This window comes from Rana temporaria, chromosome 11, assembly GCF_905171775.1.
Source record: "Rana temporaria chromosome 11, aRanTem1.1, whole genome shotgun sequence".
NCBI lineage: Eukaryota > Metazoa > Chordata > Amphibia > Anura > Ranidae > Rana > Rana temporaria.
In genome coordinates, this window is record NC_053499.1 from 62329975 (window position 1) to 62346371 (window position 16397).

Sequence of the window (16397 nt, forward strand, 5' to 3'; positions counted from 1 at the left end):
CACGCCCACATCTTCCACATTTGAATTAGGCGGACTTACGCCGGCCTTTTTACGCTACGCCGCCGCAACTTTGCTTTGAGAATACTGCACTTGCCTCTCAAAGTTGCGGAGGCGTAACATAAATAGGATACGTTACGCCCGCCCAAAGATGCGCGCTTCTACGTGAATCCGGGCCATAATGTTTTGGGGTTCTAAGTCATTTTCGAACAAAAAAATGATGTTTTACATGTAGTAGAGAGGTGACAGAAAAGGCCTGGGAAGCAGGTGGTTAAATATTGCTAGAATTTCAACTGATCCCTGTGAATTGGCTGAAGATTTGCGAGCCACCATTGTTCGGCTGAAGAATCTTCGACTGAAAACTCGAATATGCAGGTGGGAAATTGTTGCTGGAGCAGTGACTGCAGTCACAGTTCAGGTATCCTGTTAGCCATGGGTGTCAGCTGCCAAGATTCAATAGCCAGCAGGGTAGATTTGTCCATCCATACTGTTGGAAAGGGAGTCAAGTGATTTTTCTTGTTCAGTCTGCTGTGCAGAGCGAGAGATTTATGTGTCTATGGCCGGCTTCACCCCACATTCTCAGTCTGAATTAGTCAAATTTGTGACCATAGTGACAAGCTTGCTTGGGGCACATATTTCCTTTTGTCTCAGACAACATATTTATTATAGATATACTGGAAATAAAATGGGGTAGTCATATGCCACACACACATTGCTAGCACTTGGTCCCAACTGTAGACTTCTTTGATAAATGGATAAAAGCGCCACCCCAACATTCCAGTGATATAAGCACATCATATTCTTAGATGATAGAGTTCTGTTTATGGGAAAGGTATAAGGCACAGATACATCCAGAACAGGGAATAAAATACCTCATCATCTGGAGAAGCCTCTCGCTCGGAGCAGGTTTTAGTCCTGATAAGATGCCAAACAAGCGTCTGACACTGTATGTGGCGCTGGACACAGGCGTGGTGTACGGATTGTTTTCTTTAATGTATTTTAGGGAGGTGAGCGGCGTGGAAATCCGAAGTGACTTCATCTGCATTAAAATAAAAATATATGAGATAGGATGGCACATTGACGTTGATAAAGTTGTAGCATGTATTATTGTCACTTTTCCTTGCTTTGACCTGTGCTAGTGTCTTTGTTTTCTCTGAGCAGGAATCGGCCAATGCGCTGGTTCTAACAGAAAGTCAAAGCTTTTATTTGCTGTAAGTAAAACCAAACTCTACCATGGGGAATTCAGTATGTAATGCACGCTCCGTGACAGCTACACCAAGTAAACACTTAACTCATTTAAGTTAAAACTTGAACACTGCAACCTTAAAGCGCAAGTAAACTCTGATGAAATATTCCCAATAATCATATGGCCACTATGTATAACATTTCTAAGCTCATCAGCAGGGTGGATTTGATTTAAATCAAGTCAATTTAAATCACAATTTAAATCATGATTTAAATAGCTAGTAAAAAGGCATCATTTTTAAAGAGCATCTGTCATCTCTGTCCCGCAGCGGCTCCTCCTCTGACCCGCTGTTGTCTCACCGACAGTCCCATTCACTTTAATGGGACGGCTGGTGATGTGGCAGTGACATAACAAGTTGAGGAATGTGGCGGCAGAAGGTGAGTGGATGCCCACTAACGGGCGCTGCCATGATGGATCTTATATGACAGGTGCTCCTTAAATGTAAGGACCTTTTCTTGCTGGTAATTCAAATCTTTAATATTTGCAAAAAAATTAAGGTTTTGTATTTAGAATAATAAGCTGTTGGGTTAGTATAACAGCGATATCAGAACCGATTCAATCATACAGTTTGCAGTGTACATAGATTTACAAAACAATGGGATAAAGGAATATTCCTGAACTTTGTTTTATCACATTGTTACTGAGATAATTTCTCAGCTTGCAGCTCTTGGATTCATTGAATGAGTTTACCAAAAATGTAAATATTGCAGAATATACAGCCTCATGCCACATAACTAAGCTCTAGGGGTGCAACGGATCATCATTGATCCGTGATTCGAACGGGTCACCGTATTCGGATCGGCACACCAAGCGATCCGCGGCCATAGGAAAGGCCACGCCTTCAGCCTAGCCCAGGAGCGGTGGCCATCTTGGTTTACCCGGCGGCGGTGGCCTAGGTGAGCTCCCCAGAGCGGCGCGCTGATGGGGGAGATGTGGATATTACAATGGGGGAGATGTGGACATTACAGTGGGGGAGATGTGGATATTACAGTGGGGGAGAGGACGTGGATATTACAGTGGGGGAGATGTGGACATTACAGTGGGAGAGATGTGGACATTACAGTGGGAGAGATGTGGACATTACAGTGGGAGAGATACGGACATTACAGTGGGGGAGATGTGGACATTACAGTGGGGGAGATGACGTGGATATTATAGTGGGGGAGATACGGACATTACAGTGGGGGAGACGTGGACATTACAGTGGGGGAGATGTGGACATTACAGTGGGGGAGATACGGACATTACAGTGGGGGAGATACGGACATTACAGTGGGGGAGATGAGGTGGATATTACAGTGGGGGAGATTATGTAAATATTACAGCGGGGGAGGGACGTGGACATTACAGTGGGGGAGATGACGTGGATATTACAGGGGGGGAGATGACATGGATATTACAGGGGGGGGGGGGGGGAGATGAAGTGGACATTACAGTGGGGGAGATGACGTGGATATTACAGGGGGGGAGATGACATGGATATTACAGGGGGGGGGGAGATGACGTGGATATTACAGGGGGGGAGATGACGTGGATATTACAGGGGGGGGGGGATGACGTGGACATTACAGTGGGGGAGATGACGTGGATATTACAGTGGGGACTTTATATGATGGTGATCCGAAAAATGATCCGATCCGTGACTCTGATCCGAGGAACGATCCGAACCGTGAGTTTTTTGATCCGTTGCACCCCTACTAAGGTCCATTTCATGCTGAATAAACTAAATTATAAATGTATCTGAAATAGAAAACTATCTTTAGATAGATTTTTACTCCAAAAGCATTTTATTAAAATAAATTTGATAAAAATTTAAAAAATCTAATTAAGATAAAATAAAAATCGGATTGTTTTTTATTTCCTTTTAAAAAAATTATTGATTTTTATCCACCCTGCTCAACAGGATATGAATTAGCCTTATAGGATCTTTCTTACTGTTTGTGCAGCTTGCCTTCCGATTCCAGCCTCATCTGTACTTCCACCCTTTCGTCTCTGTCAAAGCCAGAATCTCGTGCATGCTCAGTAAAGATTAACCAAGCCTCATTTTAGTATACCGTAACTTAGCGACAAAGCCCAGCAAACCAATGAGAGTACACATGCAAATATATTCCCTGTGTTAACCATGAATGTCATTGTTCACATCCCCTGTGACATAGCTGGTCGCATGGAATGTTTCAAGAACACCGGTGTCTCGTGGGATTATAATGGCGTGGAGTTATGCTATCAGAGGCACGACACATAGATGCACAGACTGACGGCTTGCTGAGTGTGCCGTGAGTGAGGGACAAAATGCGCGTCACTGACACAAACATCAGCAATCTCTCCTAAACAGCGCAGTTTGTAATACTCCCAAAGCCACCTACATGGAAGTGATTGTAAAATGTTCTACATGCGGAAAAGTTGGGCTGGGGAATTTAACTCCAGCTTTTGCTACACTTTACTGGCCAAGATGGCCCAATGAACGATGTTCATATGGTAAATTTGTTTTACAAGGTGAGGGTTTACACTCACTTTAAGCTGGCCATACATGGATTGAATTTGCGCCGATCCTTGCTGAACTGCCCAAAATTCAAACCATGTATGGGCACCCTGGTTGTACAGAAGTAGATTTTTGAGCGACATCTATGTAACCAGCCTCTCTGTTTTTTCTGTAATAATTAGTGCCACCAGCCATAGCCGGCAACACTAACCATTGTGTTCTGCCGGCAGGGAAGGCTCCTCGCCAGCAGAACACAAAAGCACTGTGGGAAGGATTCCCCCTTTAACACCGACTGTGTTGATGATGGAATCAAGTAATTGTATAATCTATGGCCTGCCTAAGTCTATATTTATCTGCACTGCACATCGCACCAGTGTTGTGGTGTGAATGGGGCACTTACAAATCAATTGTTTTCTATATATCCTAGCGGTAACATGCACAGATCCATTGCAGAAAGACGCAAATCACTACAGTATATGGAACAAGCCAACAAATAGGAAAACTGCTACTTTTGTGAACCACCATTCCTGTTTGTGCCCATATACATGCACATACTGTATATTATATAAAGGGCCTTTTAGATTGATGTTTTTTTCTACACAAATAAGCATGTTAGAATTAAAGCTGAGTTACACCCAAAAGTGGAACTTACTTGTTTGTTTTGGGGGGGAGTGGGTACTTACTTTTGTAGTGTCACTTCCTGTCCCACTTTCCCTCCTTCCGCCCACCTAGGTGACTCCTCCTCTCCCCCTAGGTGGCGGCAATCTTCTGGGACACGTGACAGGTCCAAGAAGATTGCCTGTCCACTGGGAGAGCGCAGTGCGTTCCCGGCCGTGAAGCAGAAAGCTGTCACGGCTAGGTGCCCACAGTGGCTATAATGGTGCCCTCTGAGAGAAGGGGGAGAGGAGCGACACTCCTGGAGGCCGCATCGCTGGACTGCAGGGCAGGTGAGTGTCTGTTTATTAAGGCCTCGTACACACGATAGGTTAAACAGAGGACAACGGTCTGATGGACCGTTTTCATCAGTCAAAACCGATCGTGTGTGGGCCCCATAGGTTATTTAACCATTGGTTAAAAAAAGCCAACTTGCTTTAAATGTAACCGATGGATTCCTAACAGATAGGTCAAAACCGATCGTTAGTAGGCACAACCATCGGTTAAAAATCCACGCATGCTCAGAATCAAGTCGAAGCATGCTTGCAAGCATTGAACTTCGTTTTTTTCAGCACGTCGTTGTGTTTTACGTCACCGCGTTCTGACACGATCGGTTTTTTAACCGATGGTGTGTGGGCGAGACTGACCATCAGTCAGCTTCATCGGTTAACCGATGACAACGGTCCTTCAGACCGTTCTCATCGGATGGACTGATCGTGTGTACGAGGCTTTAAAGTTAGCAGCTAAACTTTTTATAGCTGCTGACTTTTAATAAGCAAAAAGGGCATGGAACTCCGCTTTGACTGCAGTGGGGATCTGTAAAACCTGTTGAGAGGTTGGTTCCTGTTTTTGGTCTGGTCTTATGCAATCGTGGGATTTTTAAGCTTACCCTGTCAAAATGTTGCTGCAAATGGCAAGACACCTGGGTCCTCTCTACAGACTCTGCTCTCAGATCAGGATTCAGACAGCGTCCCACACTTCCAATCTCCTCTTCTGCATCTTCTAGGAACACTCGCTCATCCAGGTGGCCAACAGACAGCACAAAAGCCTCATATGCCTTATTAATGGCCTTCCTGTAGATCAATGTATAAGAGAATGAGAAAACAATTTCCTTGATCATTATGATGACACTTGACATTGCTGATAAGAAATAACAATGACAACTTACAAACTGTCAGCAAAATTTCCTGGATCCAAGAATCCTGTCAGTGATTCCGATTTTCCTTTAAGGATCTGAAACACCAAACATCAATGTTACTCTTCTCATTTCTGTGGGATCTTTTTGTTTTATAGCCCAAATGGCAATTACAAAGCAGGAAATTAGTTGAATGTGAAAATAGAACAAATTGGCAACAAGAGAACCTAAAGCTTAGTACAAACGATCAGAAAATCAGACAAAAAATACTGCTTTTCAAGAGTTCATACGATAATCTGATTAGTACACAGCTTCTGAGAGTCGATCACAACAGTTCGTCTGGAATTATCCGAAGGGACGAACATGAAAATATTTCTTGTATGATACCAGATCGTACGATTCTTTTTAATCAGTACTGCATTTGTCCAAAAACAATTGGAAGAGCAAGACCGCGCATGCTTGGAAATGAAAGAATACAATACGATAGAACACATTTAGGTAGATTCACAAAGAGTTAGGCCGGCTTATCAGTAGATAAGCCAGCCTAACTCTGAATCTACGCCGGCGTTTGTTTAAGTGTATTCTCAAACAGAGATACACTTAAACAAAGCTAAGATAGGCCGGCTTGCGCCGTTCTATCTTAGCTTGCAATGTTTCTGTTGTCCGCTAGATGGCGCTTCCATTGCGGCCGGCGTAGATTATGTAAATGAGGGGATACGCCGATTCACGAACATACGCCAGGCCTACACCGTCGCATTACTTTGTTTCCGTAAGGGATAGGCCGCCTAAAAAGTTATTCCATCTATGAGGTGGAATAACAATGTTAAGTATGGCCGCCGTTCCCGCCGCGAGGTTCGAATTTTTAACGTCGTTTGCGCAAGTCGTCCGCGAATCGAGATTTATGTCATTTACGTACACATCGAAATCAATAGGCCCGTATGGCCTACTTAGCCGCAATGCGCACTGGGAAATGTAGTCGCCCGGCGCATGCGCAGTGTCAAAAAACGTGAGGTCAAGCCTCATTTCCATACAACACGCCCCCCTCCAAGTCATTTGAATTAGGCGCGCTTACGCCCGCTCGTTTTAGGCTACACCGCCGTAGATTAGCAGGTAAGTGGTTTGTGAATCACTACTAGCCTAAATAATTTACGGCGGTGTAGCCTAAAAAGGCTAGGCTAGGCCGTCCTAAACTTAGGCCAAGGTACGTGAATCTACCTAATTACATCACTTCCGAAGTTGTATTCTGTCATACAAGAATTTACATAACTTTAGTAACCTCTTCATTTGCGATATGAGACTAGCATGCAAGAAAAAATGGCCTACAAGATGACATGTTGAAGGCATAAATCTACTTCTACCTGCCATATACTAGGAATCTACAAGTTATTCCACCGCATCCAACAGGCAAATCATCTTCCTGCTGTGTCTGCTATACCACAATGAGGCCAAATAGCTAAATGATAAACTGCTTCAGCTTGTTACATTTATATGGCAATGTTCCAGCATCAGTTGAGGTCACAATTTATCTTACACTGTAACCACACATTACTGTCATTAATGCTGGCCTAAAGTAGCTGGAAACCCTAAGGCCCCTTTCACATGATAAGCCTGTTTGTTTTTCATGCGGATCCGAGCAGGCCACCTATTACCTTGTATGGGCAGGTGGATGTCAGCGGAGAGGTGTCCGCTGACCCCCGCCTGCCATCCGATAAGATCTGCTCAAAACAGACGTATGGCAGACGGGATCGGATGAAAACGGACAGGCAGATATGTTTTCATCCGATCCGCCATAGAGGACAGCGGGGCTCTGACAGGTCCATTCCTGCACAGTGAGCAGACAGACTTGTCATTCACTGGCTCAGCAGAGATCAACAGAGTGATCTCCCACTGAGCTGGCGGAGTCCGCTGAGGGGACCTACCCCGTGTGAAAGGGGCCTAACAGTATGGCAGATTGCTAAGTCATTGTGCATCATAAACAATCAGCATCTATTTTTCCCATTTAGAAAACACTGTTTACAATCTTCTTTTTTTTTCTTTGTTACATCTCAGTCTCCCTGCAACCACTTTCTGTCTACATGCACTCGCCACAGTGGCAGCTTGAGGGTGTTGGTCAGGTTTGGCTTCCTGACAGTGACAGGATGAGCTTTAGACCTGTTCGGGATCTAGTTGAAGCCCACACAAGTGACTGAGCCGGTGGTATTTTGCACAGCCAGCCACCCTCCCGGGAAGGGTTACCCAGCCACAACACTTACCCCAGGCTTCCCTCCAGGAGACCGACTTCCCCTGCTTTTCCTCTCCTCGCGTCTCCTCCCTCCTCCTCCCGTCCGCCAGCGTAGCTTCTCATTGGGCTTCCCTCCGGGCGACGGGTGGGCAGACATCCAGCGTCCCCTGCATCTCCTCGCGTCTCCTCCCAGTGGCCAGCGTAGCTTCTCCTTTCGGCCAATCGGGAAATGGGTCTCAGACCCGCTTCATGATTGGCCAGGAGGGGAATTAGTGTGACAATAGCAAACATTCATTCGCCAGGGTTGCACAACTGGGTGGGCTCAGAGTGCAGAGATCTGCTACCCAAGCCCATCCTATTTTGGAGCCTATTAGAACCTCTAGCTCTAGATACATGCTTCAAAATCGACCCCCCCCCCCCCATTTGAATCCATGCATGTGGATTAGGGGCCTGACGCATTAATGGGGGGGGGGTGGCACCTGTGGAACCCTTATTGACAGGCCGCCACAGCTCTACTGGGTAAATCATCTAGGGCTGAGGCATTCATATACACTTGTACACGTGCGGCTGCGGGGTGGGGAATGCCCTGGCTGTGTACAATTGGCCCAGGTGACAACTTCCTGGCATGCTTACTCATGTGGGTTCAGACTAGGATCCAAATAGGCAGCTGTCCATCCTTAATAGTCAAAGAAATGGACCATGCCTGTGTCATGTGTGTCAGAATGACTGCCTATGTTCTCCACTGGAAGCACATGTGATAGACAGAGGGCAGGGATGGAGCTCTGTCACCATATAACAGGACGTTCCTGAGTACGTTTATGGCAGGATCACTAAGTATTATTTTAATGAAAGTTACAGATTTAAAAACTTTTGAAGTTACGTTACCAATTTAATGATTATATCTTAGATTGTAAGCTCTAATGAGCAGGGCCCCGATTCCTACTGTATTAAATTGTATTGTAATTGTACTGTCTGCCTGTCAGCGCTAAATATACATATATATTCCTGTATTATAATAATAATAATAATAATATGAGAGAATGATAATTGGATATACATACGTTTGAACACCTTTGCACTGCAGTAAAGCAGTCTTACTTACAGTCAGGTTAGCACAGATAAGGGCCAATCCTACCTGAATGATTTGTGTCTTGTGTTGTATTGGCAGCACATTTAAAGTGAAAAGGCTGTCTTAAAGGTGTATGTGGTTATGCACCATGTGGGTGTAAAGAAGGCTTCACTATTTATCAAATCTTGCCAAAAAGTCCTCTTTCCACTTTAAAGTGGTTGTAAACCCTTACATATACTCAGTGAAGTAACTGGCCTCAGGTGATACACAGATCAAACAATTGCTCCTACATAGGTTGTACCTGTTTTTCTGCAGTTTTCCCCACTCTACAGAATTTCAAAGTGCAGAATCTATACAGCTTGTCTGAGCTTCCAGAAAGCAGGGGGCGGGGAGATGAAGTTACTCTGCAGAGCTCAGTGAGGAGGGACACAACCTCCTTCACACAGCATGCAGGAACAGAGCTGAGACTGTCAACCACAGACTGTGTGCTGGAGCTCCATCCTCTGTCACCTTTTTATCTTTTGGTGTCAGGAAAACTTGTCAGAAGTGAATCATGCAGATAGCAAAGGAAAGAGGCAACAGAGAGAAAGGACACTTAGTGTTCTTGATTGAGACAAGTAAACACTATAGAAGGATATGCTTTGTTAATATTGCATGTCACAAGGTTTACAACCAATTTAAAATACTAGCTATCTTAGTATTGCACAATGCACAGGAAAATATACTTTGCTCTATCCAACCCCCCACCCAGCATTGCTAGGTTACATTTCAAGTCAACGAGTTCCAATCTAGAAATCACTATAGACAAGTAATAAAGACCTGTAATCAGGGCTCAAGTCCTGCGGGAACGTGTGGGAACGGCGTTCCTGCACTTTTTTCACAGCAGGAACGCAGTTCCCTTTGGAGACTAGAGCAGCCGAGCCGCCCGAGCCAATCCTTCACTAAGCGGCGATGCCCAGCTCGAGTCACTGCTTAAAGTTCTTTCTAAATCCCGCGATAACTCGCAGCAGACCTCCGCAATGTCTCCTGGGAGCAATGACAAAAGCTCCCAGGAGACATTGCGGCATCGAGGAAGTGACGGAATACCCGCACACTACCTGATGAATCCATATACAGGAAACGGCCAGTAACATAAAGGGTTACTAAGGTACAGTGGATCGGAAAAAAAAACATGCGGTTTAGTAATTAAGCATATGAGCGTATCATTTTTTATTTATTTTTTGGTGGGGAAGTGGATCTTGGGTGGGAGTTCCCACACTTTTTTCCCCAGGACTTGATCCCTGCCTGTAATGTTACATCTAGAGATAAGAGTAGAATAACATGGGTAACCCCCACCTAAAATAGAAAGTTTACTATTATATTTCTTGTTTTTCTGGGAGAAAAGTTGCTATTAATGTGGTGCTTGTTCTGTCTCATTACAATACCCTACAGAATGGCCCATATACCTTCTTGTCATACAGCTTATGAACATATGGCTTCCAGAAATGTTCTTTAATGCCTTTGACTTCCAAAAGCAAACCGTGGTGGAGACAACAAAGACTTTCAATGATGCAAGGCGGTTCAGATGGTGGTTTGAAATCCTTACTGGAAAAATCCTCAGGAAGCCCTTAAAGAATAAAAAATGTCAATTAATAACTCAAATATATTACAGAATTTTAGATTAAAGGAAACCTGTAGTGAGAAAACTATGTAGGCTGCCAGTGCCAAATTCTGAGAATGCCAATGTGCTGGATGCCATGCTGACCCACCAGCTCAGTTTCTGAGATGCTTGGTCCAGAAGTATAAAGAACAGGGGCTCTGACTTCACTTGGTGCATGCTTATTGTGGCCCAGTGATGAAGCCAGAGACAACTGAAGTTTTTGATAAAAACAAAAGCACAGCTCTATAGCTTTAAAGTAAATCTAAAGGCTAACTGAATGATACAATTGTTTTTTTTTTTATATATATAAAATACTTATTTTCATCCTTTATCCCTCGCTACATCTTACTTCTGCTTTTCATCTGTAGCCCCTTTGCCTCCATTGTCACCCTATAACAGAAGTACCTAAACAAGGACCTTCATTGCAGAATCATCAAGTAACATTTTAAAGCGTATCTAACCCCAATACCAAATACTCCATATATTGCAACTTATGAATCTTTAGATGTAGTTACAGCATTTGTTTTCTTTCTAGGCTTTTTTCTCTTTCTTTTCACCTGGTGATCCAGCCAGTAACACACCTCCTGTCTTAAGCCCCATACACACCATCAGATTATCTGCAGATTTTTGTCTTCAGATTTACCAAAACCATATAATAGGAGGTCAAACCTTAAGAGTTTCAATTTGTATGCAATCAGGCAGGCCCTTGTACTACATGGTTTTGGTAAATCTGAAGATAAAAATCTGCAGATAATCTGATGGTGTGTATGGGGCTTTTGTGTCTCTACTCTGGATGGAGAAGCAATGGAGACACACTTGGACAGCCGCATTGTCGATCTGGGAAAAAGGCAGTGTTGGTAAATTTTGATGGATTTGACTAACACATACAGTCAGGTCCATAAATATTGGGACATCGACACAATTCTAATCTTTTTGGCTCTATACACCACCACAATGGATTTGAAATGAAATGAACACGGTTTGCTTTAACTGCAGACTTTCAGATTTAATTTGAGGGTATTTACATCCAAATCAGGTGAATGGTGTAGGAATTACAACAGTTTGTATCTGTGCCTCGCACTTTTTAAGGGACCAAAAGCACTGGGACAGATTAACAATCCCAAATCAAACTTTCACTTTTTAATACTTGGTTGCAAATCCTTTGCAGTCAATTACAGCCTGAAGTGTGGAACGCGATGACATCACCAGACGCTGGGTTTCATCCCTGGTGATGCTCTGCCAGGCCTCTACTGCAACTGTCTTCAGTTCCTGCTTGTTCTTGGGGCATTTTCCCATCAGTTTTGTCTTCAGCATGTGAAACGCATGCTCAATCGGATTCAGGTCAGGTGATTGACTTGGCCATTGCATAACATTCCACTTATTTTCCTTAAAAAACTCCTTGGTTGCTTTCGCAGTATGCTTCGGGTCATTGTCCATCTGCACTGTGAAGCGCCGTCCAATGAGTTGTGAAGCATTTGGCTGAATATGAGCCGATAATAATATTTCCCGAAACACTTCAGAATTCATCCTGCTGCTTTTGTCAGCAGTCACATCATCAATAAATACAAGAGGACCAGTTCCATTGGCAGCCATACATGCCCACGCCATGACACTACCACCACCATGCTTCACTGATGAGGTGGTATGCTTTGGATCATGAGCAGTTCCTTTCCTTCTCTATACTCTTCTCTTCCCATCGCTCTGGTACAAGTTGATCTTGGTCTCATCTGTCCGTAGGATGTTGTTCCAGAACTGTGAAGGCTTTTTTAGATGTTGTTTGGCAAACTCTAATCTGGCCTTCCTGTTTTTGAGGCACACCAATTGTTTACATCTTGTGGTGAACCCTCTGTATTCACTCTGGTGAAGTCTTCTCTTGATTGTTGACTTTGACACACATACACCTACCTCCTGGAGAGTGTTCTTGATCTGGCCAACTGTTGTGAAGGGTGTTTTCTTCACCAGGGAAAGAATTCTTTGGTCATCCACCACAGTTGTTTTCCGTGGTCTTCCGTGTCTTTTGGTGTTTCTGAGCTCACCAGTGTGTTCTTTCTTTTGAAGGATGTTACAAACAGTTGATTTGGCCACACCTAATGTTTTTGCTATCTCTCTGATGAGTTTGTTTTGTTTTTTCAGCCTAATGATGGCTTGCTTCACTGATAGTGACAGCTCTTTGGATCTCATATTGAGAGTTGACAGCAACAGATTCCAAATGCAAATAGCACAATTGAAATTAACTCTGGACCTTTTATCTGCTCCATGAAAATGGGATAATGAGGGAATAACACACACCTGGCCATGGAACAGCTGAGCAGCCAACTTTCCCATTACTTTTGGTCCCTTAAAAAGTGCGAGGCACGTATAAAAACTGTTGTAATTCCTACACTGTTCACCTGATTTGGATGTAAATATCCTAAAATTAAAGCTGAAAGACTGCAGTTAAAGCACATCTTGTTTGTTTCATTTCAAATCCATTGTGGTGGTGTATAGAGTCAAAATATTTAGAATTGTGTCGATGTTCCAATATTTATGGACCTGACTGTAAATATTGAATTCCAGCTTACAATTTTTAGGAAAGTTACAGTAACCAGGTTTTACATAAATTAATAAAGAACCCCTGTCCATGATAAATGTTTTTTCTCAGCCCCCTAACTGTAATTTGTGCTGAATAGAGATGATAAAGTTGCTTCAAACTGTCAGAGACACACGATACTGAACAGAAAGTTTTCTCCATGCATGAAAATGTCTGTTCCATTGGACTATTCTTTTCCCATTTTCATTCAGAAAACCAAGCAACTGTTCACTTGTTCATTGGCTGAGTTGCAATCTACAATGTGGCAGCCAGCGAGTGTCAACAGGTCTGAATAATCCAAATGTCTAACCACCAGTTTATGGTGAGAGGTGTACCCATCATAAGGACATATGCACACAACCAGTTTTGCTCCATTATCTCATTTGATGCTTCAAAACCACAAAAGGGACACACAATGGCTCTCATAGACATAAAGATAAAACTCATATCTATGGATTCTAGCAAAAGTCAACTGTCCATCATGGATAACGATCTAAGAGTATTGTGGAAATATAAATAAGCCAACCAGGAAATGGAGCACTGAGTACGTCAAGTGATGAAATGTGTATGAGTTGCGTTGGTCTCAACACAAAAATGTCTGATGTGCACTTGGAATATGTGAGTGTTTATGGTTTTATTTTACAATAAATATTTTATAGCAGTACTTTCACGATTTTGAGTTTGTCTTATTCTTTTCAATGTACACTATTCAGCCATAATATTATGACCACTGTCAGTAGAGGTAATAACATTTATAATCTCGTGATAATGGCATCTGAAAGTGGGTGGGATATATTAGGCAGCAAGTGAACATGTTGTCCCTGAAGCTGATATGTTTAACCACCTGAGGCCCGCACTATAGCCGAATGACGGCTTCAGCGCGGACCTGAAAATCCAACAGGACGTCAATTGACGTCCGCCCCTTTCCTCGTTCCCCGCGCGCGCTCCCCAGCGCACAGCGGGGACATTTTTGCTGGCCGTGTCCTGTCAGATAGAAAGGAGACCGATCTGTGTCTCTTGTACATAGGGACACAGATTGGTCACCTCCCCCAGTCACCCCCCTTCCCCCACAGTTAGAACACTATGCAGGGTACACATTTAACCCCTTCCTCACCCCCTATTGTTAACTCCTTCAATGCCAGTCACATTTATACAGTAATTAGTGCATATTTATAGCACTGATCGCAGTATAAATGTGAATGGTGCCAAAAATGTGTCAAAAGTGTCCGATGTGTCCGCCATAATGTCGCAGTCCCAATAAAAATCGCAGCTCGCCGTCATTACTAGTAGAAAAAAAAAAATAATAATAATTCTGTCCCCTATTTTGTAGGCGCTATAACTTTTGCACAAACCAGTCGCTTATTGCGATTTTTTTTGTTTGTTTTACCAAAAATATGTAGAAGAATACGTATCGGCCTAGACTGAATTTTTTTTTTTTTTTTTTTTAAATTGGGATATGTATTATAGCAACAAGTAAAAAATATTGTATTTTTTTCAAAATTGTTGTTCTTTTTTGTTTATAGCGCAAAAAATAAAAACCGCAGAGGTGATCAAATGCCACCAAAATAAAGCTCTACTTGTGGGGAAAAAAGGACGTCAATTTTGTTTGGGAGCCACGTCGCACGACCACGCAATTGTCAGTTAAAACGACGCAGTGCCGGAAGCTGAAATTTCACCTGGGCAGGAGGGGGGTATATGTGCCCAGTAAGCAAGTGGATAAAACTGAAAAAAAATAATCAGCAAGAGTATAGATTTGAGCAACTTTGACAAGGGCCATATTGTAATGGCTAGACAACTGGATCAGAGCAACTCGAAAACTGCAGTATTTGTGGGATGTTCCTGGTCTCAAGTGGTCATGACCTACAAAAGTGCTCCAAGGAAAGAAAACTGGTTAACCAGCGACTGGGTCATGGAAGCCAAGGCTTGTTGATGCACATTGGAAGTGAAAGCTGGCCTGTGTAGTTCAATCCAATAGAAGAGCTACTATAGTTCAAATTGGTGAAAAAATTGCTGGTTTCAAAAGAAAGGTGGCAGAACCTTTCTATCAGAACCAAATGTAGGTGTTTTTGGCTGTGGACACAGGTCAGCATGGGCACCCTGACCAGTCTGCAGCTATGCAGACCTATACACAACAAACTGCAAAGCACTTTTTCAGCAATGTGAGCTAGAGTATCTCTTCTACTGGACTGAACTACGTGGGCCAGTCCGCTTCCCACTTTCATCAATGAGCCTTGGTGTCTATGGCCCTGTCGCCAGTTTTAACCACTTTTGTTAGGTCCTGACCACTGCGGACCAGGAACATCCCACAAGAGCTGCCGTTTTGTTTCTAGTCATTACAGTTTGGTCCTTGTCAAAATCTCTCAAATCCTTACATGTGCCCATTTTTTCTGCTTTTAACACATTAACTTCAGTGACAACATGTTCATTTTCTGCCCCATATATCCCACCCAGGTTCATGTGGCTTTATGTTGTATTCACTTTACACCAAATGTATTTATATATTATTGCATATATTGTTATGAATTGTTATTACAGGTACTTATTAGTACCGTCAATTTACAAAGCGTGTTACATATATATTGCACAGTCACATCAGTTCCCACCCTCAAGGAGCTTACAATCTAAGGTTCCTAACTCATATTCATACATATACTAGGGCCAATTTAGAAAGGGAGCCAATTAAACTACCAGCATGTCTTTGGAGTGTGGGAGGAAACCCACGTAGGCACAGGAAGAACATCCAAACTCCAGACAGGCAGTGTCGTGGTTGGGATTTGAACCGGCAACCCTACTGCTGCTAGGCGGAAGTGCTAACCACAATGTGCTGCCTTTGAAATTTACGTATATATATTGTTTATATGAAGCACTACTGTAGTATTTAGTTGTATAAATATATAAAAAACAAGGTGCAATCAGCGCAAATATATAGATCAAAAAATTATGATATTAAAAGTGTATTTATGTGATACAGACCCCCAGGGTTCAGATCACTGGTAATGCCAGCTGAACACTAAGGGAAATTCGCAAAAATCCTAAGCAAGTAAAAAATAAAATAGAAAAAGTGCAGCGCAAAACTCAAATATATAAATGATACTGGTATACTCAAACACCAATACCATAAGTGTGAATATGAATATGCAGAAAAAAAAAAAAAAAAAAAAAATATATATATATATATATATATATATATATATATATATATATATATATATATATAAAAAATTAAATACAATTCAAACAAACAGTCCAAAAGTCCATAAGTGTCAGAAGATGAGTGAATTAAACGAAAATAAATCTCCACCACGTGACAATCCACCAAAATTTTGAAGTGATCCCTCCACCGTTGTAGATGGCTACTCTCACCTTCATATATGGACCACTGAGTTAA

The 16397-nt window shown here is 42.8% G+C and overlaps 1 protein-coding gene across 1 annotated transcript in view; it reads right to left on the reverse strand.

The window, feature by feature from the left end:
• RBL2 (RB transcriptional corepressor like 2) overlaps positions 1-16397 on the reverse strand; it is a 132957-nt gene that overhangs the window by 69342 nt on the left and 47218 nt on the right. Inside the window, exons 6-9 of the mRNA XM_040328662.1 lie at positions 10247-10407; positions 5545-5609; positions 5266-5449; positions 870-1036 (exon numbers count right to left, since the gene is read on the reverse strand). Of these exons, the coding sequence (XP_040184596.1) occupies positions 870-1036; positions 5266-5449; positions 5545-5609; positions 10247-10407 (577 nt within the window). The remainder of the gene's footprint in view (positions 1-869; positions 1037-5265; positions 5450-5544; positions 5610-10246; positions 10408-16397) is intronic.